The following is a 27646-nucleotide window of genomic DNA, read 5'->3' as shown; positions in this document are numbered from 1 at the left end:
GCCCTCTGACCAGCTCTTGATTCAGTCCACTGCTTCCAGAGTAACAGGAAGCGCAACATAAAAGCTGTTCAGTGTCCTCACAAGAAAGTCTTTGGGCCTGACTGCAGACACACACCACCTTGCCAGTGACAGCTCGGGGAACTCGGCCCTTCCACTATTGTGAGTTCCAGCCATGGGACCCTGTTGCAAGCTGGCAAGGTCTGCATAGTGCCACTCCTTGCTCCCATTTCCCTTGGCTCTTTCCTGCCCATTCTTTCCCAGGTCAGTGTCCTCACAACCTTTTTAAGATGACACTTTTTTCAGTGCTAAGACTCTAAGGGCCCTGCCCTGGGCTTCACAGAATCACAGAATCATAGGGCTGGAAGGGACCTCGGGAGGTCATCTAATCCAGCCCCCTGCTTCAAGCAGGATCAACCCCCACTAAGTCATCCCAGCCAGGACCTTGTCCAGCCAAGACTTAAAAACCTCAAGGGATGGAGAATCCACCACCTCTCTAGGCAACGCATTCCAATGCTTCACCACCTGCCTGGTGAAGTAGTTTTTCCTAATATCTAACCTACACCTTTCCCTCTCCAACTTCTGACCATTACTCCTTGTTCTGCCATCTGACACCACTGAGAACAGTTTCTCACCCTCCTTTTTAGAGCTCCCCTTCAGGAAGTTGAAGGCTGCTATTAAATCACCTCTAAGTCTTCTCTTCTGTAAACTAAACAAGCCCAAATCCCTCAGCCTATCCTCTTAGGTCTTGTGCTCCAGACCCTTAATCATTTTTGTTGCCCTTCGCTGAACCTGCTCCAGCAAATTCACATCCTTTTTATACTGGGGGGCCCAAAACTAGACACAATATTCCAGATGTGGCCTCACCAGTGCCGAATAAAGAGGAATTCCTCCTCAAGCCTTCTCTATTCCCAGAACGTGACTGCAAACGCTCTCGTCTGGCAGTCCCTTCTGTTCCTAACTTCCTGGCTTTGTAATCATCACCCAGCCCCTCCACAGGTGGGCTTCATTATCAATTATGCCAGGTGTTTTGGTTTTTTTTCTTTTGTTTTTTCTTACAAGTGCTGCCAGGTGTTTTGATTGGCATTCAGGAGCTGTGTGGGGTACACGCTCCAACACAGGGATGCAGATGAGAGGTAAATGTGTCAGTCAAGTTGACCTAAAAGAACACCTGATATCAAAATACTGTTCACCAGTATTGCCTTTCTCACTTCCTCAATCAGTATGAAGGAAGGAGAAAAAATAATAAGAGGCATGTTAGCGGTGGCTATTACAAGATTTCAAATGACAATAACAGAACTGTGTTTTTAATAAGCTCCATGACTGGTATATTTATCTCAGGAAGAAAAATTGTTGTGATAACTCAATTTTGTATAAATATTTTTAAAGCAGAAAACAGCAACTTTATGATTGATGCCCTGGGTTCCCTGTTCACTGCTGGGATGCCTGGGGATTAGCACTCAACCAGGCTGATGTACTCTCCTTCAGTTCTCTCCCTGTCTCTCACTCTCTCCAGACTCAATGGCTTTCTTTCAATGGTTTGGCCTCTTCCCAGGTCACTAGAGTTTTCCCCTTCCAGCGTATCCAAGACCCACTGGATGATTTGTCTCACGTAATCTATTCCACTGTCTAGTTTATGTCACTTCCGCAGGGGCCAGTAAGGAAACTCAGACCTGTCCTCTGCTGTGGGTATCCAGCTGAGGCACTCTATGTCTAGGAACCGTGGTCTAAGCAATCCCAAGCCCTGTCACTGTTTTTATTGGGCTCTTTCTTACTTTCTCTTCTCTTTCTTCTGGCCCAGGCCTGGGTTCCCACTGGAACCTCTGCCATTCACTGTGGCTGCTTCAGCCTCTCTTGGGTTGTTGCCAGAGATTGTTTTCCCAGGGAGGATCCCAGGATTTATTCCCTCACTCCCGAGTCTTTGCTGTCTTTTGCCAACTCCTCTCTTGGGAGAGACAGTAGAGTTGTTCCCTACAGTCTCCTCTGACCACCAACTTCCTCTCTTTGTCAACTCTTTCCCAAGCTACGCTTCATCAACCGTTAGGCCCAATCAGCCCTGATTCTTTTCCAGGTGCTGTTTGTCACAGCATAATTGCCCCTTTTCACTTGCTCAGGCTGTGTGTGGCATAAACCACCCCTCACAATGATTACAATTATCTCCTCTTATCTTTCATTTAAAATAAAAAAATCATTGGTGGGTCAGTGGAAGACAAGAGCGGGGCACGTCCATTTCAACCTCATATATTCCAAGGCCACAGACACCACTGGGATTGTCTAGCCTGATCTCTTGTATAGAACCTGAGGGCCATAACACTTTGCTAAAATAATACCTGAGCACATGTTTTAGACAAACATCCAATCTTGATTTCAAAACTGACAATGAGGCAGAAGTCACCATGACGCCTGGTAAACTGCTCCAGTGGTTAATTACTCACACCATTAAAAATGTGTATCTTATTTCCAATCTGAATATTTTAGCTTCAACTTCCTAAGCCAAGTTTTTCAAAGCAAATGCTGAGTGACAGCTCTGGAGAATGAAGGACTAACTCATTTATCAGTTTCCCAAGTAGACCATGGGCATTAGCAGGGGAAATTGCCTAACTCTGATACGCAAAGTGCCTCAGTCCTGACCTGCAGAGGTATGGCTTATACTGAAATGATAATTCTGTCTCCATAACCGTAAGACTGCCCAACAGTGGCAAGGGGAGTGCAATATGTGATGTAAAAACCTATCAACTTCTCACACAGATGACTGGATCACCATGAAATGTTAATTGATTTATTTAAGCCACTATCAGCCTATGCTAGTCTGACATTTTTGATCAAGCAGTAAAAGTCTCTGTATTTTCAATTTCCAATTGCTTTCATTTAATTTATCCATCAGTCTCTTACAGTTAGGCGACTTTCCAGGCTTTTTGGCAGTGAGGGCGATATTAAGCTCACTACTAATAATATTTTGTCATGCTTTTCCAGGTATCATAGGTTGTTAATACTGTGAAGATGTTGGACAGTGAGGATCTGTGACACAGTGATTGTTGGTATCAGCCACCCTTGTCAGGCCCGACATCTAACCACATCTAACACATATCACACTGTCTTTTGTACTTCCTTGTTCTTTTAACTTTCATTCTAGCACACGACAATGCCATAGGGACACACTGTGCAGTATGACCATGCCTGATGCAAAATGCCCTAGACTCAAAGACCAAGTTAGATTTTGTCCTCTGAGTTGGCAAGGTCTGCAAAATCTATAGGGTGTTCTGTGCATGCAGAATGGCAACAAGTCAAGGCATTGTAGTGCAATGATTAACAAGAAGATTCTATTAATCCCACTCTTGGACCAGCCAGGAGGAGAACCAGAAAACAGTCTCATGCACTTTGAAACCTACGGAGTAGAAGGTACGGTGCAGCAATTTGCTTTTGGTCAATGTTCTAAAATATGCAACTGACCATTATGAGCAAGTGAAAAAAAAATACTATGTTAATATAGACAAAACCAGCAAGAAATCTAAAATTTCTCCCACTAAACCCGTGGTTATGGTTACACTAGAGTTCATACACAAAATGGGTTTTGTTGGCAGTGTGTCGACAACACTCAGCACTTTCGCTCACAGCGAAAAAACCTTGAGGCATCACACCTTTGTTGACAGATTTCTGTCAACAAAACGGCTGTGTAAATGCCCCCAGGGCGCCTCTCTCAACAGACAGGGCATCCACAACAACGGACAGCCCTCTCTCTTGTGCTTCCAGGTACCTGTTTTGTCAAAGGAGCAGCCGGGCAGTAAAGGGGAGTAAAGGCACTTTACTTTACTTCGACATGCCCACAGGTATATGGCATGCTGGCACTTCGAAGTCTGAAACTTCGAAGTTGCTGGGGGGGAGAACTAGCCTAATGAAGTGCTGCACATTCACAACAGAACTTCATTAGTAATTTTCCCTCAGCCTGATTACCATGCCCCCTTTGAAGTTTGTGGCAAGTTGTAAACATAGCCTTGGAGTTGCATTTAAAGTGGAGAGGTTCTGGAAATGCTGTCCTTATTCCCATATCTAGTGTTATAAAAGATCAAATTTTAAGTCTGCCTTCATGTGTGATGAGCTTTCCAAATTGAATTCCCATGTAAGATGCCAACCTGGCAGGGTTATTTGCAGCTGTCTTTATAAGGATAAGTAAATATTCAAATATTTGGATTGAAGTGATATTTTCTGAATGGAGCTGAGCTGGAGAGGAATGAGGCATGATTCTAGTATTCAGATCCCTGAATATAGATTTAATCAAAACTGAAAATGGTCTACTCTGCCTCTCTCACTCTCTTCTTTCAACTGGGTCCCCAAATCCTTCATTGCTCTCCATTAGTCATTTTCAGTGGCTTAACCTACTGGCTCAAATGCTTTTTATTGAATGAGTCAGCCTCACTGATTAAAGGGCTTAATCCTGCAAGGTACTGACCTCTATTGTGAGATGCTATTTTCCTATAAATCAAAAAAATAATAGGAAATAGAGAGTGTTCAGCCTCTCACAGGGTTTTCAGGATTGAGCCTGAAGGTTTTGTCTGCATGAGTAGGAACAATAGACTAAGGAATGATTAGCTAAGGTCCTGAGTGCTCTGAATGTCAGCCCCAAATATTGCAAAATCTGTGACTCACTGACTGCCTAATACTTGTGCTATACAGCAACTTATCTTATGCACCTATCTATAGCTATTGGCTTGCTCTAATGAAAAGGAGCTTGCATCATCAGGGAGTTTAGCCTCAATATTTCAAGTCTCTGAAAATATTCAGTTGTCATAATCTAGTGTGGAATGTCCGGTACATTCCAAATACATTCTATTTTTAATCCAAACTCTCTTGGGTTTATTTTTAATAATAGCTATTATTTATGCGGCTCCCTATAACCATAAATTGGCTGCAGGAGGGTTACAGAAGTTTGATTGAAAGGTGAAATCAGAAATTAGGAAGAATAAGGCATAGGTTACAGAAAATTATGTGGGACAAGAGACAGAGGAAAAGAAAAATACCATGGAAACAGACAGGCAGATGTGATCTTGGAAAAGAATGACATTAAATGAAAAGAACAGAATCAAAGAGCATTTTCAAGGTATGCACCTTCAAATGTTTCCTTCTAGCAAATCTAAACATGTTGTCATTTTTATTTCCCCAGCCTGCTACCAGGTGCAAAAGGATGTCTTTCATTGATCAGATTTCAGTTTTTCATAACATTCTCAGAATTTCTAAAGATTTAAATGATTGAAAAAAAAATGTCACTTGAATCACACCTTAGCAATGTGAACACTGGGAATATTTATCTGCCTACTAGTACTCAGTAACGCAACTCCTTATAATTCCATACCTTGTCTCAGGCTATGTTTTGTCACACCTCAGGTGATAAAGCATCATTGAAAGCCCTCCATGTTAAGAAACATTTATTATCCAAAGGCACTTAGGTGTGGGAAGCAGTGGTGCAGGGAGTGCTGCAACAACCAATGGTTTTCCACCCAGCTTCCCCGTGCTCAGGGGCTTGCCCTGCCACTGGGTCCACCAGCCTGGTGTCCAGCTGCTGGGTGGCCCCTCCAGGGTTCTACCAGCTCAGCCAGCCTCAGCCGATGTCCGTGGGGTCAGGCCACTTTCCCTGGAGGCTGCACTACCACTCTGGGTCCTGCTGCAAGCCCAAGACTCCATATCTACCTCCAGCTGTGACTAGGTTGCTAGCTCTCCCAGACTGGATGCCACTTCTGGCAATAGCATTCAGTCCGTCCAATCTGGGAAAGCTGGTAACTCAAAGTGTGACCCCCCAGCCTGGGGTGGAGAGGGGTGTGGAGGTCAGAGCCTCCCTTCTCCAAATAGTTCCAGTGCCACTGCATGGGCCATCATTAAGGCTGAGGATATGCCACAGAAGTCACAGCTTCTCTGACTTTCTGAGACCTTCATGACTTCTGCAGTGCCCAGTGCATCTAGCACTGCTGGGGCAATCTCAGACCACCATGCCCCACCCAGCAACAGTGATGGTCTTGGGACACTGCATCCCTTCCCCCTGCCACTGAAACAGCAGCAGGGTCCCAGGCTGCCTCCCCCCAGCACCAGTGGGGGCCCCGGTGCCATAAACCGTCACTCCTCTAGAGTATCTGTTCCCCCTGCCCCTGCTGGACACCAGCAATGCTCCCAGAGTGCCTCCTATCACAGAGCACTCAAGGTTTATTCAGGGATATACAGTACACGTTATGGCAGGTGACAGGCTGTGAAATTTTGTTTACTACCCATGACCTACCCATGAGTTTGAGTAAAAAAATCCTGGACTAAAACCTAGAGTTAGTCATTTTCATGTTGGGCCACTGGAACTTACAGCACTGCTCCAGCTTATTAAATCTACTTACCCTGTAACGTGACACATCTCCTCTCCTTAACACAACAGGAAGTTAAAATTTAGCAAGAAAATGGGTGTGAATTCAAACCAATTTAACGGGTGGCCTTAGTGCTGACTTCAAATCTTTAAATCACTGGAGGGGAACTGCTGAGATCTTAAACTGAGGGTCTTTCCGATCAAGTGCGGGGACTGAATTTTAGCGCTGGTGTCCCTCAGGGAGCATCTACATTGTTTAGAATAGATTAGAACATTTACAATATTAAATCATCGTAAATAATTTATTTGGAATACTGAAACTATTCAGCACTGGTGAGGCTACATTTGGAGTATTGTGTCCAGTTTTGGGCCCCCCCAGTATAGAAATGATATGGATGTGCTGGAGCAGGTTCAGCAGAGGGCAATGAAAATGATTGAGGGTCTGGAGCACATGACCTATGAGGAGAGTCTGAGGGATTTGGGCTTATTTAGTTTGCAGAAGAGAAGACTTAGGCGTGATTTTATAGAAGTCTTCGACTTCCTGAAGGGGAACTCTAAAAGTGATGGAGAGAAACTGTTCTCAGTGGTGACAGCTGGCAGAACAAGGAGCAATAGTCTGAAGTTACAAAAGGACAGAAGTTGGTTGGATATTAGGAAAAACTGCTTCACTAGGCGGGTGGTGAACCATTGGAATGTGTTGCCTAGGGAGGTGGTGGAATCTCCATCCCTAGAGGTTTTTAAGTCCCAGCTTGACAAAGTCCTGGCTGGGATGACTTAGTTGGCGTTGATCCTGCTTGGAGCAGGGGGCTGGACTAGATGATCTCTTGAGGTTCCTTCCAGCTCTGTGATTCTATGATTCTATGATAAACGATCTGTCCACGGAATTTATTGACTGACCAGAAGGGGCAGATTATAATATTCCTTGAACTGTGAAATGTGGATAATTCCCCTGAGCAAAGCAAGAAACGCCCCCCCCATAAATTCTTGGTTTCTGTAGATTCTCATATCCCAAGTGATCATCACTCCTGAATCTGTGCTTTCTGTGTGTGGGAATCAGTCATTTTCGCCACTGAAGAATTTCCTCTACCCATCCCCCCTTATCCTTCTGAATGCCTGGGTAATTCCCTGCCCAGACTATCCTAATTTCTTTTCTTCATTTTTCTGGGTATTTCCACTTTCTTCTTGCATCATTCAGCCACAAGCCCCTCCCCATGTTTCTCCCCATTCTACTTCCTGCTCATGGAGCAACCTGCCCACCACTGTTTTCTAGGCTTGCTTCTCTTCTCCAAAATCCCCTTTTTTCAATCAGTAGTATTTAATATTTATTTAAGGACAGTACACCCAATAGAGAGCCTCAACACCAACCCAGCCTACTGAACAAACTTATTAGAAAATGAAGTTACATATAGCACATGCTGTAAATAAAGAACCTTTTTACTGTGTAAATACTTCTTCACTTATGGCATTGGTCCTTGTATCATGTCATGTATTGTTTAACCTAGACTGTAAACTCTTCAGAGAAGGGATTGCAACATATTTGCCTGCATAACACCATGTGTGTACATATGCATTGGATAAAATAATTGATAAGGATTTTACAAAAGATAGAATTTCTTGCCTTCTAAGAGCTGGACTAAATCCAATAGGCACCCACCAGACAAGTTGCGATAGATGTAAGTTAGTGATCTATGAGGGAAGGCTCCATATTCCATTGTCAGGCAAGAGTGCCAAAACAATTTGTGCAGTGAGGCGGGATATGTGCCTTTGAACCAAATTGTAAACCCTATATATTTTAGAGACTGCTTCACACCTCGGAGTGCACTGCACACCTAGTTCCCGCACTTATGGTATCAGTCATCTGTGGTGGCCTGCTCTCCTGGTATTTTTCACATTTTGTGTTTTTCCAGTTTCAGACAGTTGTAATTCTGTAAGCACAGACATCAAGGGAAGAGTACCATTCCTCCATGACTTCCCTGAAAAGGTCTCATGTCTATGTGGAACCAATTTCAATTATTTTTGCAGCTTTGCTTTGAGATCAGTGAAATGTTATTACTATGCCATTCTCTTTAATTTGTCTGCATATAGGAGGATAAATTTAAACAAAATATAAAATTGGTTATGATAAAAAGTCATTCTTCACTTTGAGCTCCCCTTAAATGTGAAAGTTTTCTTCTTTCATTATGATATATATTGCCCTGTCTACCATGCTGCGTATACAGTGAAATACTCACGCAAAGTACAAAAAGGTGAGCCCTGTGCTCTTACCTGGTCGATGTGCCTTCGGAACTGCCATGTTCATCACGCGCCCTCCGTCCTGAGGTTTTGGGGGTGAAGCAGTGAATCTGCAGATCCCCGATTCTGATGGTGTGCTTGAGGTCAGACTGTCTGTGTACTCATTAGTCCCTGCCGTTAGCTGTTCGGATGATGTGTCTGATATAAAGCATTCTGTAATTGTGAACTTGGCATGTCTCAGCTGTTCTTCCATCTTAGCATGTTCATATGCTCTTGCTAGTTCTTCATACGTAGAGGAGGCACTTTCTGTGGAGACCATGCTGCTTCTTGCTCGATCTAAGCATCCAAAAAAGATAAAAAACAGTGTGGTTATTTCAGTATCTAAACCATGAATATGAAAGGGTTTTTTTTTTCTTTTATTATCATGTGGTTTTCCTGACTATGACTTCAATGAATCTACTTCATCATAAGGTTGATCTTTCACGCTTAAAATGACATCTTATTGACTTACCAGCATCATATGAATCAGAATTGACTTGTTTGCTTCGAAAAAAGAAAAACAAACAAACAAACAAACAAAAACTAAAAAAACTTTTGTTGAGTCAGAAAAATGTGACTGCTCTTTCTCCTCACTTCTCCTCTCACCTTTCTCTTTGGATAGTTGAATTTAGTGCTTTACTTTTCAAAAGAAAAACAGAAGGCCACTATTCACCCACAAAACAGACACAGAATTGCAAGAACAGTTTCAATACAGTATCCTGTTAGCATGCCTCAGACATGTTTCAGAGGTCTTGCCTTGATAGCTTACGTTCTATAGTCATCCACCCCGCAGCTCTTCTGATGAGAATGCTGATAATAGTACAACAGAATGGCTATGTTTCTGAGACACACATTTGTTTTCCAAAAACCAGAAGAAAACCAACAACTCCTCTCACACAGAGCATGACATGCTGATTCATTCCTAGTGAAGTCAACGGTAACTTTAACATTGACTTTAATGGACACAGGATCAAGTTCTTTTGTGATACAGAAGTGTCTCTCTTCCCATTACCAATTCTTGGAGACATCTACTTCCCTTGAACAGGCAACATTATTCATGAAGATTTAATTAGTCATTTGTATGCAGTAATCATACTGTAAGTACACTGCCAAACCCTGAGAAGTAAAGCAGATGAGAGGTTTCTCCTTAATTAAGCAGAAAAGACCCCAGAATACTATACTTCTCAGCTGTGAAGTGTCAGTAAAGTAGAAACATTTCACAAGATCCTCGTGCAGTAACCATGTTTTCTTCTAGGTTTTGTAAAGTTCCATGCACAATATCAAAACCCAATAAATTAATAATTCTGCTAATAGTAGCTGCAACAACAACTAGGTCATAAAAATAAGACTACTACCGTAACTAAATGCAACAATTTGTTAATTGCAAGTCTTTATACCATACACTGGAGTTCTGGTAACAACATTTATTCCACAAAAAAAGCAATACACCTGTCAATTATAAAGAGGTAAATACATTATCTTAATTCATAAGCATTTTATGACATGGCTTAATTTCATTAGGACCTTCAAACTTACCTACAGATGTGAATGATTAAAACCCTTTTGGACATGTCCACACTAAGTTTAACACTAGTGACCTATAAATCTGAGACAATTCACAAAATTCTATGCTCTGCCCTCATATGTCACAAGCTTCCTTGCTTTGGAACTCTGAGTCCAGAGCTTGAAAGCAGATCACAACTGGTAGATCCTTGGTAAATTTCATTTATTGATTCTTAGGCCAGTCCTGAATTAAAAAGCTAGATCTATTTAGCTACAACACTTGGAGTTGTGAAAAATCCATATCCCTGTGTAATGATGTTAAGCTGGCCTAACCGTCAGTATAGACAGCTGTAGGTGGATGGAAGAATTCTCCCTTTGACCTAGCTGTGGCTCCTCAAGGAGGTGAATTAACTGGAGTGACATCAGAACCCATCCCATTGTTGTAGTGAGTGTTTGCTGTAGAGTTTCTAGTAGCATGGCTAGGCTTGGTTATACAACTCAATACACAATTGTTTCATCTTTTCAAATAACAGTAGATATATCACTCTTGACTCCATTCTTTTCCTAAAAATCAAAAGCATGGAGTACATATTATTGCCTTTTCCCTGTGCTGTGTAACCTTTCCATGATCCAAGTTTACTTTTGATTTTAAAAACCTATTTTAAATCTAATATAACCCCCAGGACATCTTAAAGGGCAGGTACGCATTGGAAGGTGTCTTATACTAATTAGCAACCTCTATTTAAATATCATAGGCTATGAAGCAGGCTTCTAAATTCATTGTTAAAGTTTAGTAGCCCATGCACTGAACCCACTTGCAAGTCCTTCTCCATGATGTTTGGATGAAGATGAGAAAACCTAACAGTACTTTACTCCTCCATTAAATACAATTACCCTAGGTGAATAGAATCAGGCTTTGCTGGGACATGTGACAACATGCTTGTGACAAAAAGCAGTCAAGTGGCACTTTAAAGACTAGCAAAATAGTTTATTAGGTGAGCTTTCGTGGGACAGACCCACTTCTTCTGGTGGTCTGTCCCATGAAAGCTCACCTAACTATTTTGCTAGTCTTTAAAGTGTTACTTGACTGCTTTTTGTTTTGATAGTGTATAGACTAGCACGGCTTCCTCTCTGTTACTATTCAACATGCTTGTGACACGTGGGAATTTTCTGTAACCTTTCAATGAACTATCTGTACGATTCTGTACCTATCACTTCAGTACTGCTACCCAATAAATGAAGAAGGGTTAAAATGTTTCCAGGAGCAGCACAGGACACATGGCGTTTGTCTCCCACAGCTGCCTGGTTGCAGACCAGAATAACAAACTGAACTCATGCGAATGCAGATTCAGGAAGAGTGAATGGAAACTCCTCTGACCAAAGGCTGACAACTAATTGCAGAGGCAGCTGAACACGTGAACACAGCCAGGCTGTGTCCAGAGAACAAAAGCAAGATGTGTCAGATGCCAGAGCTTATTGCTGACAATGCAGAAACACAAGAGCTCTCACCGGAGACTGAAGCACAAAGAGACAGAGCCAAAGCAGATTCTAGAACAGCTTGGCCAGATGCCGTCCTAGCATTGACCAGTCTGAACTCTCTCTTTGCCTTTGCTGTTCTATGCTAACCTAAGGACTTCTCTTTGCTGTATTCCCTTTGATTAATAAGCCCAACTCCGTTTTGAACAGGCCACCTGAAGTTGCATCAGACTTTTGCTGAAGTATCAAATGGAGGTAAAAATCTCCAAACACAAGTCTGCTTCAGTTTGACTCACTGGGCAGAGCTCAGAGTGAGGAACAGGTGTTCCGGAGCTTGAGAGGCTCAGTGTCAGAGGCACTGAGGCCTGGTGGCCTGCCTTATGGAAGAATGTGGCCCCCTTGGAGGGAGTGGTACATTAAAGGTGGACTCGGTGGAAATCGTCTACCGGTTGGGGCATAGCAAAAGAGGACCATACCCATCATCTAGCATGCACGCAATAAGGTTTTCTGAATAATGTTTTCAGTGCATATCCCTATACTTAGTGGAACTGACCTCACCATCCATCCAGATAAAGAAGTCTGGATGAAACTCGTTAGCTGGCTGGAGATGGAGGCATGTCTCATGGGCAACATGAAGTACTCTCTCTTTAACCAAGGTTGACACACTGCCTTCCTCAACTCTTCTACTCCCTGACAGCCCCAGAGAGACACCTGGATTTCCATGCAGCTTGGCACAGCAGTATTCCTGGGCCATTAGAGCAACTCATCACTGTGCTTTTTTAAGATTTAATTGGTTCATCATTAGGGCTCAACCTTCCCTTCAAAGAATAAAAACACAGTCCACCGATTAGACAGGCATAAATCCAGTATGGCAAAATAAATGTACCTTGATTCTTAAGTGAATAAGTCTTAGACAAACATTTTTTATATTTATCTGTTTCACATAGTTTGATTTAGCAGTACACCTTATAATGCAAAAGCACAGCCCATAAGAAGTTCCCAATACCAGTGCTGGATAACATTACGAGAGCAGCGTTAGATTTTCAATGATATTTAAAAGGAGAGTGTGAGTTCTTAAAAGATAACAGCTTAGTCTTACAAATATTACTAGACATGCTGCTTACTACTTTGAGTAGGTCAGTGGAAGTTAACAAGATATGCAGTACTCAGCACGTTGGAAAACCAATCCATACGTTTAGGTGTCTAAATTTGGACTGAAGGGACTATCTTTAGGAATATATACTTGAAAATCTCAGATCAAACATTTTTAGATTAGGGCCTGGCAGAGGTCTGCTTTTCCTTACCCTGAGATTAATTGGATTTAAACCACCCGCATTCTCACCCCACCTCCCACTTCCCCAAAATAAAAAGGGTTTCTTGTGTACACTGCTCAGGATGACTTTCTCCTCTGGGGACTGTTTGGAGACTTTCCTCTGCACCCCAAGAGAATGCAAGAAGTTCCCCTTGGGCAGCCTCGAGCTAAGCATGAAGTCCTCTCCTCTGTTGGACATGTACCATTCAGGCACCATTTTCCTTGGTTTTGTTTTTTTAAACCTAGCTTTGGAACTGCTGTGTGAGGCTGTGTCTACACTAGGAGATGAATTCGAATTTAAGGCACTTATCACGACTTTACCAGGTGACTGTCTTCACTGAAAATCCCATAGCTCGATATAGGGAGCACTAATCTCAAGATTCCACAACCACAGTTACCTATCTAGTATAACATGGAGCCCAAATTGAGAAGTTCGATTAAAGGCCAGTGTGGAAGTGCCACGTCCTGAAACTGAATTTATTAGCCTCCACAGGTGTCCCCTAGCTATCCCATAAAGCTGTGCGTGCTGCACCTGGCTCTCGGCTCTCTGCTACAGGTGGGAACTGGGAAATTGATCAGGCTGCTGCAGTCCTGTGGAGAGGGCAGGCACCCCACTGCTGGGAAGCTTGAGCTGGTGCAGGACCAAGCACCCTGTGCAGCTGGGCTGCTCCAGCCACATGTGGGGCCAGGCATCTTGCAACTGGGCAGCTCGAGCTGGCGCAGAGCCAGGCACCAAGAGACCGGGCTGGTCCAGCCACGCGTGGGGCCACGCACCCTGCAGTCGGGTAGCCCAAGCTGCATGTGGGGCTAGGCACCCTGCCACTGGGTGGCTCTAGCCAGCAGGGGGCCAGGTACCCCTCAGCTGAGCAGCTCAAGCTGTGCATGGGGCCAGGCACCCCGCCGCAGGGCTGCTGGAGCTGCACATGGAGCCAGGTGCGTGGGGTAGGCACACACCCCACAGGCAACCTTGGCTACCTGCGACCAGGTGCCCCCAGCCAGCAGGCTCCAGCAGCTTTTCCACCAGAGCTGGTGAGTGGCAGGGGTTTGTTTTTTTGTTTTTTTTTTTAAGAGGGCTTTTTTTTGGGGTGGGGAGGCGGCAGGCAGGGGTGGTTTTGGTTGTTTCTTGGGGGGACGTTTTCAGGAGGTTGTTTTTGGGGGGAGGTTGGGGTGGGAATGGGGTTGGGGGAGCCTGTGGGGAGAGGGAGTAAATCCTCACGTCGAAGGGACTATGGGGAAGAACAGACAGCCCTATTAGTCCAGTAATGGAGGGTTTACTGTACTAGCGGGAGCCAGGAAATTGATCAGGGCTGCTGAGCTGTCAGTTTCCTGGGTCTCCCAAGCTGCAGGCTAGTGTAGACGTAGCCTGAGTATTTCCCTGCTAACAAGATTCCATTAATTTACAGCTGCCCATTTCTTCATCTTTTGTTCAGTATAGAGGAAAAAGAAAATCGACGTCACTTTTAAATCCTACAACTGCATTTTAACTGAGATACAACAAGGCCAATATTGAGTGGAGTTATCACAAAGGAAATAAGGTCTTGGTCTGAGACACACTGATGATACTGAGTATTGGACTGCAGCCAAAGCTGGGCCTTCCCCCCGTGGGCAAATTACGCACCGGAAACAACTTACCTTTTTGTAGCTCAAACCTTAAAACCATTCCAGTTTTGAATCCAATTCCCTGGTTGATAATACTGCCACTTCCTGGCTGGTGCCATTTCATGAAGCAAATTCTCATACCTTTCCCTTAGAACTCAGGAAGTACATAGTTTCAGTCACCAGAAAAATCACCAACAGAACCATCAAAATGATTTTGTAGTACATATTCAGGACAGGAAGTCATACACATAATTACTAGTATTGTAAATGGTAGATGCTTGCATAACCCAGCAGAACTTGCAATTAGGAGGTGCATTTTTAAAAAGCATAAACAAGAAAACAAAGCTCGTAAAATGAGCAGCAAATATGGTAACTGTCATGCAGTCATGATACTGCAGTGCCCTATGCCAGACCTGTCTTTAGAGGGGAATTCTGCAAACAACATTATACCTGTATCCTGTGAGGGGCTGACACTGTAGCTGTCACTTTCCTTGTCTACTGATCCTGCAGCTCTAGGTGTTGGCAGCCTCCAATCTGTGGTGAGGGTGTGGGCTGATATCGTAGGATGGGGTCTGTTGAGAGTCCATTGACTAGCATACCTGTTGCGAGCTGTGGGCCCAGTTTTGGCATTTCTTCTTGTAGTAGGATCTGTGATTGACAGAGAATCTGTTGCCATTAAGTTCTTAAACACTCAGTGAAGAAACACCAGCCGAAATGAAGTGGTAACTGACATATTGTTACAAACAAAAGCTGACTAAAAAGATCAAGGATGGAAATAGGTTTCAGTGAAGTGCAAGGACAGCACCCTCAAACTAGGACATCTTCTTCAAGAAATTCTCCATATTCAGACAAACACAAGCATTGAAAAGTCTGGGAATGATTAAGTAAATGGCTGCAACCAGTTCACTACTGGCATGTAAATGTACTTCACTCACAATCAATTTATGTGAATCAGAGTAAGTCACCCCACACCAATTTATCAAATAGAAATGAAAAGATGACAAACGGCTAGGAGATTAGATTATCCCATTTCCTGCTCCAGGGATCTTACTGGATATTAACATGCAGCAGTAATACTCACTAGCAACCCCCACTACTTATTTATTTATTAGTTTACATTTGGGCTAGTATGTTATTAATCATGCCTGTTACCAGATAGCTGAAAACATGGCAAATTTTAAAATTCTTCAAGTCTTTGCAGTAAAGGAATCAATAAAAATTCTTACAGTGTCTGAAAAAATAAAATCACCCCAATTCTTCTGTAGAAATAAAAGAAAATCTACCATTTATGCAGAGTCTAAAACAGAGTGGAGATGCCTCTGGAAGTGAAATGTAGTGAACCTGCCTCTGGAATCTCCACTCCCTGCATCTGACAAAGCGGGTCTTTGCCCACGAAAGCTTATGCTCTAAAATATCTGCTAGTCTATAACGAGACACAGGACTTCTCATTGTTGCAGAAGAGTCATGGTATTGGCACCCTTCCTTTTGCACTGTCTTCAGATCTGAGCAGTCAGAGAGCAGCAGCTTCTGCCAGATGCCTAGCTCTGAAGGCAGCACTGCTGCTATCAGAAGAAAAGAAATAAGGGTGTACTATTGAATACTTTTACCCTACAGTATCATGTAACACACACAAAAGACCAGATTTCATGGAGAAGACCAGATTTAATCATCTATGATGCAGTTTTGACAGATGTAAATTTGTTTGGGCCTGAATCATAAGCAAAGGGAACAGAAAAAAAATTAATTGGCAAATAGAAAGCGACTAAACCAACAGGGGAAGATTTTTCTTTCGAAGCTTCTTTTAGTAACAATGGTTGAATAAAGGAATTAAACAATGCTCTTGGATATGAAAAGGGAAGGCTGATTAAATTACTGCGGAGTGGGAGATTTTAACAGGAATGAGTTTAAGGATAAACCATCACTAGATTCTGACTTTGAGGATTGTTTCTGAATCCACATTCTCTGTGAAGCACTTACAGCCTCTTGCTTCAAAGGTGCAAGTTATTATAAATACAAAATGGCCATGCCTATGTGACCTTCTGTTTCAAATCCTCCTCTAGAGCAAAGCAAAAATACAACTCAATGCCAACTCAATGTATTACATCAATATGTAATACACTTGCCTTTTAGAACAAGGACAGTAGTTGGATGGCAAGTATCTAGTTATGAAAAGACTGCAGGTTAACATTGGAAACTCTTAAGAGGCTAGATTGTAAATGTTCAATCTGCCCCGAGTAAAGCATAGTGCGTAGCTGCACCACTTCAGAACCAGATTGAAGGGGGGCAGCAGGGAGGTATTTGGAAATGTGAAATTACTACATCATTGGCAGATTTGTTCCTCCACTGTGACAGCCCAGTTCTGCTGGATGGAGGGTCAGAGCCTTGACTCTGATCATTCCCCATTCCTGTCTGTCTACTGTCGCTTCTCTCCGCTAGTACTATGAATTGTGATATCAGCATGTGGACGTTCAGGAGTGAGAAAGAAGGGAGTTACACTCCCTGCTGGTGTGAAATCCAAGAAGCAATGTGTGTATGTGGAAGGTGCAGCCCCAGTGATGGGGACAAGGGGTGGGAAAAGGAGCAGTTGCTTCGGAACCTGGCCCTCTTTGAATCAACACCAGAGTGTTGTAGTGCCATGCCAAGTGCTCCACAGGGTAGTGAAGGCTGGTGGGGGGTGGAGGGGTAGAGGGTCAGAGCTGTGGTCTGGGCAGTACTGAGAACTGGAGGCCTGGCCCTGCCCCTTCCACCAAAGGTCCTGCCCCTTCTCAGGGCACAGAGCTGGCCCTGCCCCTACACCTTGCCCTCAGGGCTGTGATGGCTGGCAGCCACAGTGGGAAGATGCCCTCTGCAAAGTCCCTATGTCTAACAGCTGCACACTGCAATTAGACCCTTGAGGCTCAGACTTGTGGGAGGTGGGCTAAAGGAATGTTTAATCGCAGTGTAGATATTCAGGCTTTGGCTGAAGCATCATTCTTTCCCTTTAGCAGTATTCCCAGAACTGGCTAGTGAGTAACTCTTCCTTGACTGGCATTTGGTACCTCTACTGGTGAGAAGATTTCAGATGACCCAGAACATCACTAATGAATACAAACTGCATACATTTTCAGAATCTTTCATCCTGAAGGAGCCCAAAACCCTTTACAATGTTCTGAGAAAAACATACATCTCTTTCTAGCACGAGAAAGCAACTGCCAACTGTACACAACAGCTCTGATCAGAGGACAAATTTTGGCCAAGGACATTTGGAATGGCTCTTACAAGTACAAAGAAACAAAGAAACAAAACCAGTGGATCTTTGAAATCCACACACATTATTATGTAGGACCCTGAGTTTTTTGGGATACAGAGTCAGACCAAAGACATGACCTAAATCTCCCGATTTTTAAAGGACCAATGGTGAAATCATGGCCTTACTGATGTCAGTGCAAGTTTTGACTTTAATGGAGCCAAGATTTCATTTCAGACTGTGACTGTCTCAGTGTGGATGGACAGCATGGGTGAAAAGTGCAAGAAGTTTTCCCCCCTTCTGTGCAACTCTGAAGGTGCCAGCTATAAGCTTATATCTTATGCTCCATGAATGCTAAGAACACGAGAATTTCCAAAGGAGACCAATACAATAGAATGAAGGCCCTAGTAAAGCCAGCTGGAATATGGACACTACAGCACTCAGACCCAATTTTTGTCTTCTAAATACAAGTTTAGATTTTGAACAACAATTGTGTTACAATTGAAAAGATTACTGTACAGAGTTTTCGCAATCACATACACGAATTCTGATGGATGGTGATCAGCGATCTCAGAGTTTGGAGAACTGCTATTTTCACAAATCTGGTTAAATGCTGTTAGCTATTCATGGGCCTCAACACAAGGAGTGAGGCTATACTTGCCATGCAGCAGAGAAGGCTGAGAATCGTGTATGCTTGTGCCCCTCAAACTCATCTAAACAAGCTTGGGAAACACTACTCAAAATTCTACGACTGGTTCTGTGCACAGCAAAGGTGCTGGAACAATCTTTATTGGGGCAGAGTCCTGAGAGCCACTGAACCAAACTGTAAACCCTGTCTCTGATGGAAACCACTTCAAGCCAGATGGTGTGCCAGGATCCTCAGAACTCCTATTTCTGGTGCATAGCGTTACTTTCAAATACACAATGAATGCTAACATTTTATATATGTTTCCCACCACATTTGCTTGGATGCATGTGAACCAGACTAATGGGTTGAATTAAAAGTCTATTTTAAATAAGTGACAGTATTTTCATGGATTTCAATGGGCTTTGTCTTGAAGGAGATAAGGGATGGAAATGGCAACTATTCTGGGGTATTGTCCAGCACAAAATCATCCCTGGAAAAGACAAGTACTTTGCATAGTTCTGCCAGCAGCAGAGCTCTTTGTAGACCCAGCCTGGGTGTGCAGGATCTGCAGCATTAAGGATAATTTGATTTTAAAACATTGTGGGGTTCTGTGCTATTAGTCATTCTTGTAATCTTAATTTTTCAATGGGTGACACTGACAGACCCAGGCTGCTAGCCCCAGCAATAGAACCTGTGAGCATAGGGTCTAAAGCCTTGCACTCAACCACATGAGCTAAAGGCCAATTGGCTCTCAGCTGAGGCTGTAGAGTAGAGAATTCATTCACCCCAGATGAGGTCTCAGTGCCTCTGGGCACTACAAATGTAATAAACATCAATAATTTATATTTGATCCTTGTTTTTCTATACATCCTAGGAACATCTTACATAGTTCCAGTATGCCACATTACACCATATTACTATCTAATAAATATTTAGGTTTAATTAAACTTTTCCATTTATGCAGATATGGAACACATCTTTAACAGAGTCTAAGAAGAATGTGTTGTAATAATGTATTTGTTTAGTTTGCTGTTTAAATCATTGTAAGATGATCTCAGCATGAATATACCTTGGAAAATGGATCTAATATAGTAACTAGAAAAGTAACTTTTTCAAACATGTGGTAATAAAAAAATATATTTCTGAAATCCTAGAGTGTTAGCAACAACCACAGTTAATTGAAAAAGGTAGTAACGATTGATTGCTGAGAAATAAATATCTATTGGATATTAAAATCCATCAGAAACCTTTATTCAATCTATTCTAGATGTTAAAATCCAGCATACATTTTTTGAGGAATATTCACATCTGAATGATGTTAAATTACACCTACATTTTAACGTGCAAAGGAAGCTTATATTATATTAATCCTAATATGTAATACTTTTATAGTGGGTCCAATTATACAAGAGCTGACAGGTTGCCCTGCCTGGTCCAGCACCCTCAGTAGCAGACTGGTCCTAAATGAAGGAGTTTGCCAGGACCCGGGTGTGTGAATTCCAGCCCTTCTGCTGCTGACCTCCAGGTTCTCTTGGGGTCCATCAGCAGACCCAGCTGGATTCCCCTCCAGGCTCTGTGTTCCCGACCCAGCTCTGCTGCTGGACCAAGATACCAGTTCCAGCTCCCCTCCTGGCTACCAGCTGGGCTCTGCTGCCAGCCCTGGCTTATTCACCCTGGCAGCTGGGCTCCTTGCCCCAGGTCGCTGGCTCCAGGCAGGCTCCGCTGTCAGCCCTGGCCCCCAGGCTCCACTGCCAGCTGTGGCTGCTGGGGTGTACGCCCGCAGCCAGGTTACACGACTGGACCTGCCCCTGGCCACTGGGTTCCCTACCTGCAACAGAGTTCCCCTGACAGTCACAGCTACCAGGCTCCTAGCTCCTCTCCTGGCCACCAGCACCATGAACCCACTCCTGGCTGCTGCCCTCTGCTGCTGAACTGCCAGCAGCCGGTGCTCTGTGATCCAGGGGCACTCTGGTTCAGTGACATCTGTGATTGTTTCAGACCATGGATGTTGCCAGAACACAGTCCCAGACCAGAGAAGTTCTACTTGTATTTCCTGCTGCACAAAATAACTTTCCCACTACATTCAAAATAAAGAAAGTATCTTGATCATGTAAATACTTTGGTATTGATATTGGCTATAGGTAAAATAGTCTCTTTTATACTCACTTGTTCCTGGCCGGGCATCAGAAACGTCAACCAATGGTCCAGTAGCTTGTGAGACAGACTGGTAATGTACTGTATGCGTAACTGTCAATGACTTCTGTTTGGATGTCTCACCAAAATCAGCATCAGTTAACAACACTGTTGATCTGTCATCTATAAGCAACAGAAAATGGACATTAAAATAAGGAATAATTGGTTTTGTTGATCCTTCATAATAGTTTTTAAGTCCTCAGGTTTACATAATTGAAGTGAGCATTGCTTGTGGGCCTTCTTTTGCAGGTACACAAATAGGTATTCTTTCAGCAACTCTGTAATGTCTATAACAGGGGTCCGCAGCCTTTCTGAGGTGCAGGGCTGAAATTCGACCTTTGGCTCTCTATGTACAGTCCAAGTGTCTATGATACTTTTTAAAGTCACGAATAATCTTACTTACAACAGCTTCATTAATAAATTAAGATGCGATGCAGAGGTTTACTGTTCAGGTGGTGGAAGCACTAGCTGGGCTTTTGTTAATCCGCAGGCAGCATGGCTTTGAACAAGCTACCGGCTACACGGGGAGGAGGGGAGGGACTGAGCTCCCCACTCCCCTGTCAATGAAAATCAGTTTGCATGCCACTCTTGGCACCCATGCTGGGGGTTGCCGACCCCTGTTTTGTAACAATCTTTTGCCTTAAATATAGATACAGACTAACATGGCTACCCCTCTGTGACTATTCGCTTTAAATACTTTGACTTTTTCTTTTTTGTAAACATTAGTTCCTCCCCTCCCACCCTTAAAATTTCATAGAGCACAGATTAACATGGCCAAGGATTATTTACTTCCTTGTTTGCCATTAGCATCAGCAATTGTCTCTATGATGTCGAAAGGAGATCGTTAGCTAACTTGTGCTTTCTCTTCTGGCTAGCTTTGCCTCTGCAGCACCAGCACAAAAATACTGTAGCATTGGGGTCTCGATCGCATAAAACCCATAGAAACTTGCGTAAGCGCTTGAGCACTTTCATGGAAGGCAGTGGGACAAACCTTGTGCTCACTGATCAGCGCATGTATAAAAGCTTTCGTGGCCTGCAGCCTATGGGCCACATGGTGTCTCTTCCCTATGAGACAACCGTGATGTTGTCTCTTCCTTATGAGAACTTGACTGGTGTGGGTCAGCAGTACAGTAGGAAGAGGACTTTGAGAGTATGGTGCAAAAGTGATGTGGATTCCCTGTGTGCTGTGCAGTACACTTACATGGGGTCTTCCTTCTACCTCCACACTGCAGGATTTGTGGAGTGGGGTAAAGGAGGGAGCTGCGTGGATCTTCTGCAAAGATGCAGCAGAGGCCACTGAGGAGGCTTCCTTCTGACTGTCCTCCACCCAGAATCGCCTCCCCTCCCTGCACCAAAGCAGGCTATGTGAGGGAGCTCCAGCTTATAGTTTTTGTTTTTTCAGTTGTCCTCACAGAGTTGTAGGGTTTTTTTTTTGTTTTTGTTTTTGTTTTAAAAAGAAGATGTACAGAATGCAGAGCACATTGCCCATTCAATCATACAAGATTTAATAAGAAGTCCCTCCCTGGCCCTGCCATAATCAATGCTAAATCATCCATTGACTTTATGCTTGCAGAACAACTGCATTTGTATGCTTAGCACTATCTGGGCTTCGTCTCCAGACTTTCTTTTGCATTATTACAGTCTTCTTCATCTATTCTGAATAGCAATAAAAGCCCTGGAAAATGCCTGCTATCGCACAATATATATCCTTTAATGCATTTCTAGCAGGAATGCCTGCAATGGTACATCTGTGAATTTCCCCATCAGCTGAGACTGATCCACTGTGTTCAAGAACTGTTTTGTTTTGTTTTGTTTTTTTCCAACAGACGAGAGAACAACAATGTGAACAATGCTGCACAGTAACAGAACTAGCATTTTTTGCCCAAAAAAAGGCCTAAATAGAACGAACGTTATGAAACCAAATGATGTAGTCTGTGGCAAAAGAGGAGCCCTTGCTCAGGTCATGAATTAAGCTTGCCAAAGCCTATGTGAAATCTTGTCAAACTGCCAGCTCACTCTTACTGCTTTATGCAACACAGTACTACTGTGGCACCAATCACCTTGTGGCCGTTAAGGAGCTAATGGCATTTCCATCATAAATCCCGATTGCCCAGTTCCTATAACTCAACAGTGAAATCTCCCTATAAGATAAAACTTGGCATAAAAGACTGCAGCACAGAAATGAATTTTGAAAACATAAAACTGAAAATAAAAACATCCATGTTGCAGATATGCGTGGATCTCACCTTCACAGCAACCTTATGAACCATGGAACATGAAAAGGGCTGCATCCTTTGGTCCTGCCAAATCAAGCTAGCTTGGCACAGGATGTAATGGGAAGCAGTTAGATCATTCTTCCCCAATCCTGGGACTGACAAGGAGCTCCAGAGCTGAGCTGTGTTACGCCATCTGACTCCACTGGTCTCCTACCAGCTGACCACAACCTAAATGTGACCCCTACATATCACATCGTGACAGATTCCTTTATAAAAGTACAACCCTCTGCTGACCATTTAAGCCAACTTTAAGTTTCCTCTAGGCTGCTTTTTGTCCAAAATGGAGGAAATCTGGCAAGTTGAGCTATTCCTGAGAGAGCCCTGCCATTGTTTATAGATCTTTGTCTTTGTTTTTAAGCTATCAACCATTTGTGGCTGAACTCTTAGGAAAACTGCTTTTTCTCATCAGATTTCAAATGCATCAGGAACAACATGATTTACCTATGGCTTTTAACCTGAAACCAAAATGACAGTGAATCTGGTTCCAGGAGATGTGGTATCCAGCCTTCTGAAATGTAAAAGATTTCAGATTCAGGGTCCTCAGTTTTAATGCATTTCCTACTTTCTTGTTTATTCAATATACTAGAAGATACACTAACTTTGGATATAGCTAGGAAGGTATGTAAATAGGGAGTTTTAAGTAGATTTGGTTGGCAAACTATTATTTCAACCTACCAAATTTTTGAAATGTTTAATTTTTTTTTCTTGTCTAACATTGGGACAAAAATTTAAATCTAAAACATAAGCACGGCCATACTGGGTCAGACAAAGGGCCATCTAGCCCAGTATCCTGTTTTCCAACAGCGGCCAATGTTAGATGCCCAGAGGGAGTGAACAGAATAGGTAATCATCAAGTGACCTATCCCTCATTCATGTATATCCAGCTTCTGGCAAACAGAACCCAGGAACACCATCTCCGCCTATCCTGGCGAATAACCCTTGATGGCTCTATCCTCCATGAACTTATATAGATGTTTTCATTTCACAAGCAGATAGTCTGGAAAACTTTTCACATTAGGTCACTCACAGCACTTTATTTCAGTCATTTTGAAATGCTTTGTTTTTATTCTGACTTTTTACAAATAATCTCTTCTAGGATCAATAAATTAAAATTTCAAACAAGCAATTTTGAAATAGAAAAATTTAAGTTTTCATGTAAAACATGTCAGAATGGAAAACTTTATTCTTTTCTGTCCTCTAAATTTGCTAGGATTCCTGAAAGCTCATAGTTATTCAAATACAGAAATGGCTTCAATTCATTTTTCAACCATGATAAATTAGCGTGTAAAGGGTGCACTGTAAAGTCCGCTGGAAATCCTTATTATATACATTAACATAAGGGCATTGTCATTTTACCAATGGTTTCCATTGTGTCCCTCTCTTCAATCAGAAGTTGAGCTCTGGGAATATCTATGTGCATCCTCAGCGTCTGCTGCTGCTTGTTAAGCGTATCTGATGTCCTGGTGTTCTTGCTAAGCACAAAAGAGACAGAAACATTAAAACGCCCCCAAATGAAGAGATACTTAAATATTTCCTTTCTAAAAATAAGATCAGTTTAAGCTAATAATAAAATTACTACAGTCACCAACATTCTCATACATTTGACTTTCTTTCTTTCTTTGTACTTTGAAGCAAAGAGGTAGTATTTATTAAAAGTAGGTGATAAGGAGTTTAGACATACAGGTGGAGTGAGTGACTGAGTCTGCCATTATTCCATGGCTATCTACCAAAATCCCTTACTAAATCTTTTTCATGAAACTACTGAATAATGAAACTGTGAAAGCAGTTACAAAACTGCCATTTTTTTGCATTTCTAAGATTTGACTAATGAAGCCTTCATCTGACCAAATAGGTCAGTGGAAAGATAGTGTCTTCTGTACATTTCTCATGTTGTTCTTCAGCAAAGATTTAAATCCTGATCATGTAAGAATTGGTAAGGTAAAAAAATCAACTAAACATTAATTAGAGATGCCATTAATAGAAATGTTTCACGTAAAGAAATGTGAACACTTCAGTTCTGCTGACATTGCCGTAGGAAGAAATTATAAACCTTGTTAGCATTTACGGATTAACTCCTTTAATTCGACCTGATATGTTAGAATAGGACTATGAAATAATTATCTATCATCACACAAGCTATAACAATTTTAAAGTCTGTGTACCAGAAAATTGCTCCGGGAGTGAGCCATCTACTAAAAAGTAAATGAAAAGGGGTAGTAAAACTAAGCTGCATAATCAAATGTAGTACTGAATTTTACCTAATTGCTATTTTTTCGCATGAGGTTAGGCGTGTAACCTGCTTAGAAACATTTGAAACTCTCATTAGGAAACCATGAATATCTTTAGGCACACAAATACCTACTGATATCTAGCTTTGGGACATTCCTAAGGTCATATAAGAAATCTGCAATCAAACATGGAATTGAATCTAGGTCTCCCATAGTCTTTACTAGAGCCGTAACCATTGGACTATACTGCCCCACTGAAAGCTTCTGAACTTATAGAGCTCTTTTGGTGATCAGGTGAGTGAGTTGGCAATGGCTGACTTTCTGCACCCATCCCACAATGCAGGGAGAAGTTGGCAAGGAAGTTCACGTCTATGAGCAGCTGCAGACTGATCAGGTCCCAGGACACCCTTAATTAGCTTTTCAAACGAGCAGAACAATCTGTTTCTCATTTGGCAAAAAGGTTTTAACAGATACTTTTCTATATGGTTAATGTAAAAGAAATCAGAATAACAAAACACCAATTTTCCCTTCAGTAACACAATTAGGCTACGTCTGCACAGGTTGTGGGGATGCCGGGAAACCAAGAATTCCATTTCATGGAAACATTCAGGTTATGTCTACACGGTGTGAAAAATGGTCCAATTTGGCAAAACATCAGGTACCCTCGAGGGCTTTTTATCTTAAAAATAAATATGGTTTTCAGTGAATATAAACCAAAAGGGTTCTATTTTGAAAAACCCACAATGGTTTCAAAGTTCAACAGTTTTTCCAGACAAACCAACAAACACTGAAGATACTCAGGTTATCGTAAGAAAATCATTTTGTCGTCATTTCACAAAAGAACTATATTTTTATTAGTGAAATGATTCAGAACAAAACAGCAAAATAATAAATAAATTGCCTTATTTTCACAAAGCTCGATTTATAATCAGCTAACAATGGCGCATGCGCGCATATGTGTTGTGTTGTATTGCGTTGTGTTTTCAAAGAAAGGCTTCCAGGCATTTGTTGCTTTTGGTAGGATGAACTCTGAAGAGTAATTCTCTTGGTGTATATTATAAATAAAATTCAATGATCAGGCAAAATGTCCAAAGGGACCTGAACATGTCCTGTAATTGCTTCTACCAATAGGGATGTTCTCAAATCTTTTTATAGCATAGTTCACATCTTAAAAGAGATATTGTCTCATTGATCACCTTTTTTGCCATTTAAAACTGCACTAATTCCTCCTCTTTTCACTGATGACTGAATAAAATCCCTGCAGCAATTTCAGCAACTGCTTAAATGCAAACCCAAAATTAGGAAAGTATTCAAATGCATTTTTAGCACTATGTGATGACCAGATTTTCTGTGGAAATCTGGTGGTCCCTACTCCATTAGAAATCACTGCCCTAATTTGTAACACACATTAAAATGATGTGCTTGGCTCACAAATAGAATTCAGGAATGGAGGTTTAATAATTAAACTGTTCCCAGGAATGATTTTGAAAGTGATTCTTTGAACCAGAAACCTTATTACATTTGGAAATATTAAACATTATTCTTACCTCATCAGCATTTCAGCCAAGCTCTTTGCATCTAGAAGAAAACAGGGCAAGTATTAGTACCTGAAAAGTAGCTAGTAAACACTTTAATTTTTGTGCCACAATGAAAGTTTAGTAGGCAGATGGATTATTAAGGAGAGGAAGACTTAGACCAGCCATTTATTAAAGCTTGTTCTCTTTCCTCAGATCAGTCATGAAGACATAATAGTCACTAAAACTCCTTTTTTTTGTTACAAATGCATTTGACTATCATATATCTTTCTGACACACAGAGCATGTATAATTCTCCAGTGGCAGTGAAAATGCTCAGAAACATATTAAAGGCTTTATTGCAGACAATTCCTCTTGGCTTTGAAGAAAACTAATTTTAGAACAGAATAGAATTTAACTTGAAAAAGCTAAAGAAATTCAGTAAAAGAGAGAGACAATAAAAATCTAGAACAGGCCTAATAAAAGTATTAACACTGTCCCTTCTGCAACATAATTAGCTTAAAAAGAAATCAGGATCAGCTGAAGTAGTTCATAAAGTTTCAGGTGGCTCTAAATAGGAGCAGATCATGAGATGAATGGGTGATCTCCTACCTGGGAACCACCAAACCAAATCTTATTGCCCAAGGAAGATCACAAAAGGGTGAGCTTGTTTGGCCACTATCTGGCTGCGTCTACACTACAGTGCTGTTTCGAAAGAACATCTTTCAAAAGAGAACACTGAAAGATGCTCTTTCGAAACAGAGCATCCACATACACCAGCGGGGATTGAAGGTTCGGTCCTTTCTTTTGAAAGGCCCCTAGCACAATTTCGAAAGAGCATCCACACGTCAGCTCGCTCATTCGAAAGAGCAGGGGCAGGAAGTACTACGGGCAGGGCTGCACAGCGGATGAGCCCTTCCGGGGCCGCCATCCCCTTAAAGCCCCCCCACACCCTCCCCCCGGACCTCAGCCTGCACATGCCAATGGCTAGCAACCCTGTCCCCAGGCAGAGCGAGAGACAGAGCGAGCGAGAGATATCGGAGGTGGCATCTCAGTCCCCCATAGACCCCAAGCAGCACCCCCCCCTCC

At 42.4% G+C, this 27646-nt stretch overlaps 1 protein-coding gene across 1 annotated transcript in view; it reads right to left on the bottom strand.

Moving 5' to 3' along the window:
• DSCAM (DS cell adhesion molecule) overlaps window positions 1–27646 on the bottom strand; it is a 550602-nt gene that overhangs the window by 18604 nt on the left and 504352 nt on the right. The window contains exons 27-31 of the mRNA XM_074983419.1: window positions 26591–26621; window positions 24172–24287; window positions 20513–20662; window positions 14943–15140; window positions 8597–8899 (exon numbers count right to left, since the gene is read on the bottom strand). Coding sequence (XP_074839520.1) covers window positions 8597–8899; window positions 14943–15140; window positions 20513–20662; window positions 24172–24287; window positions 26591–26621 — 798 coding nt within the window. The remainder of the gene's footprint in view (window positions 1–8596; window positions 8900–14942; window positions 15141–20512; window positions 20663–24171; window positions 24288–26590; window positions 26622–27646) is intronic.

The sequence above is a fragment of the Carettochelys insculpta genome, chromosome 1 (genome assembly GCF_033958435.1).
Source record: "Carettochelys insculpta isolate YL-2023 chromosome 1, ASM3395843v1, whole genome shotgun sequence".
NCBI classification, from domain to species: Eukaryota; Metazoa; Chordata; order Testudines; family Carettochelyidae; genus Carettochelys; species Carettochelys insculpta.
Note: the sequence above shows the minus strand (reverse complement) of the source record. Positions and strands in the feature narration are given on the sequence as shown.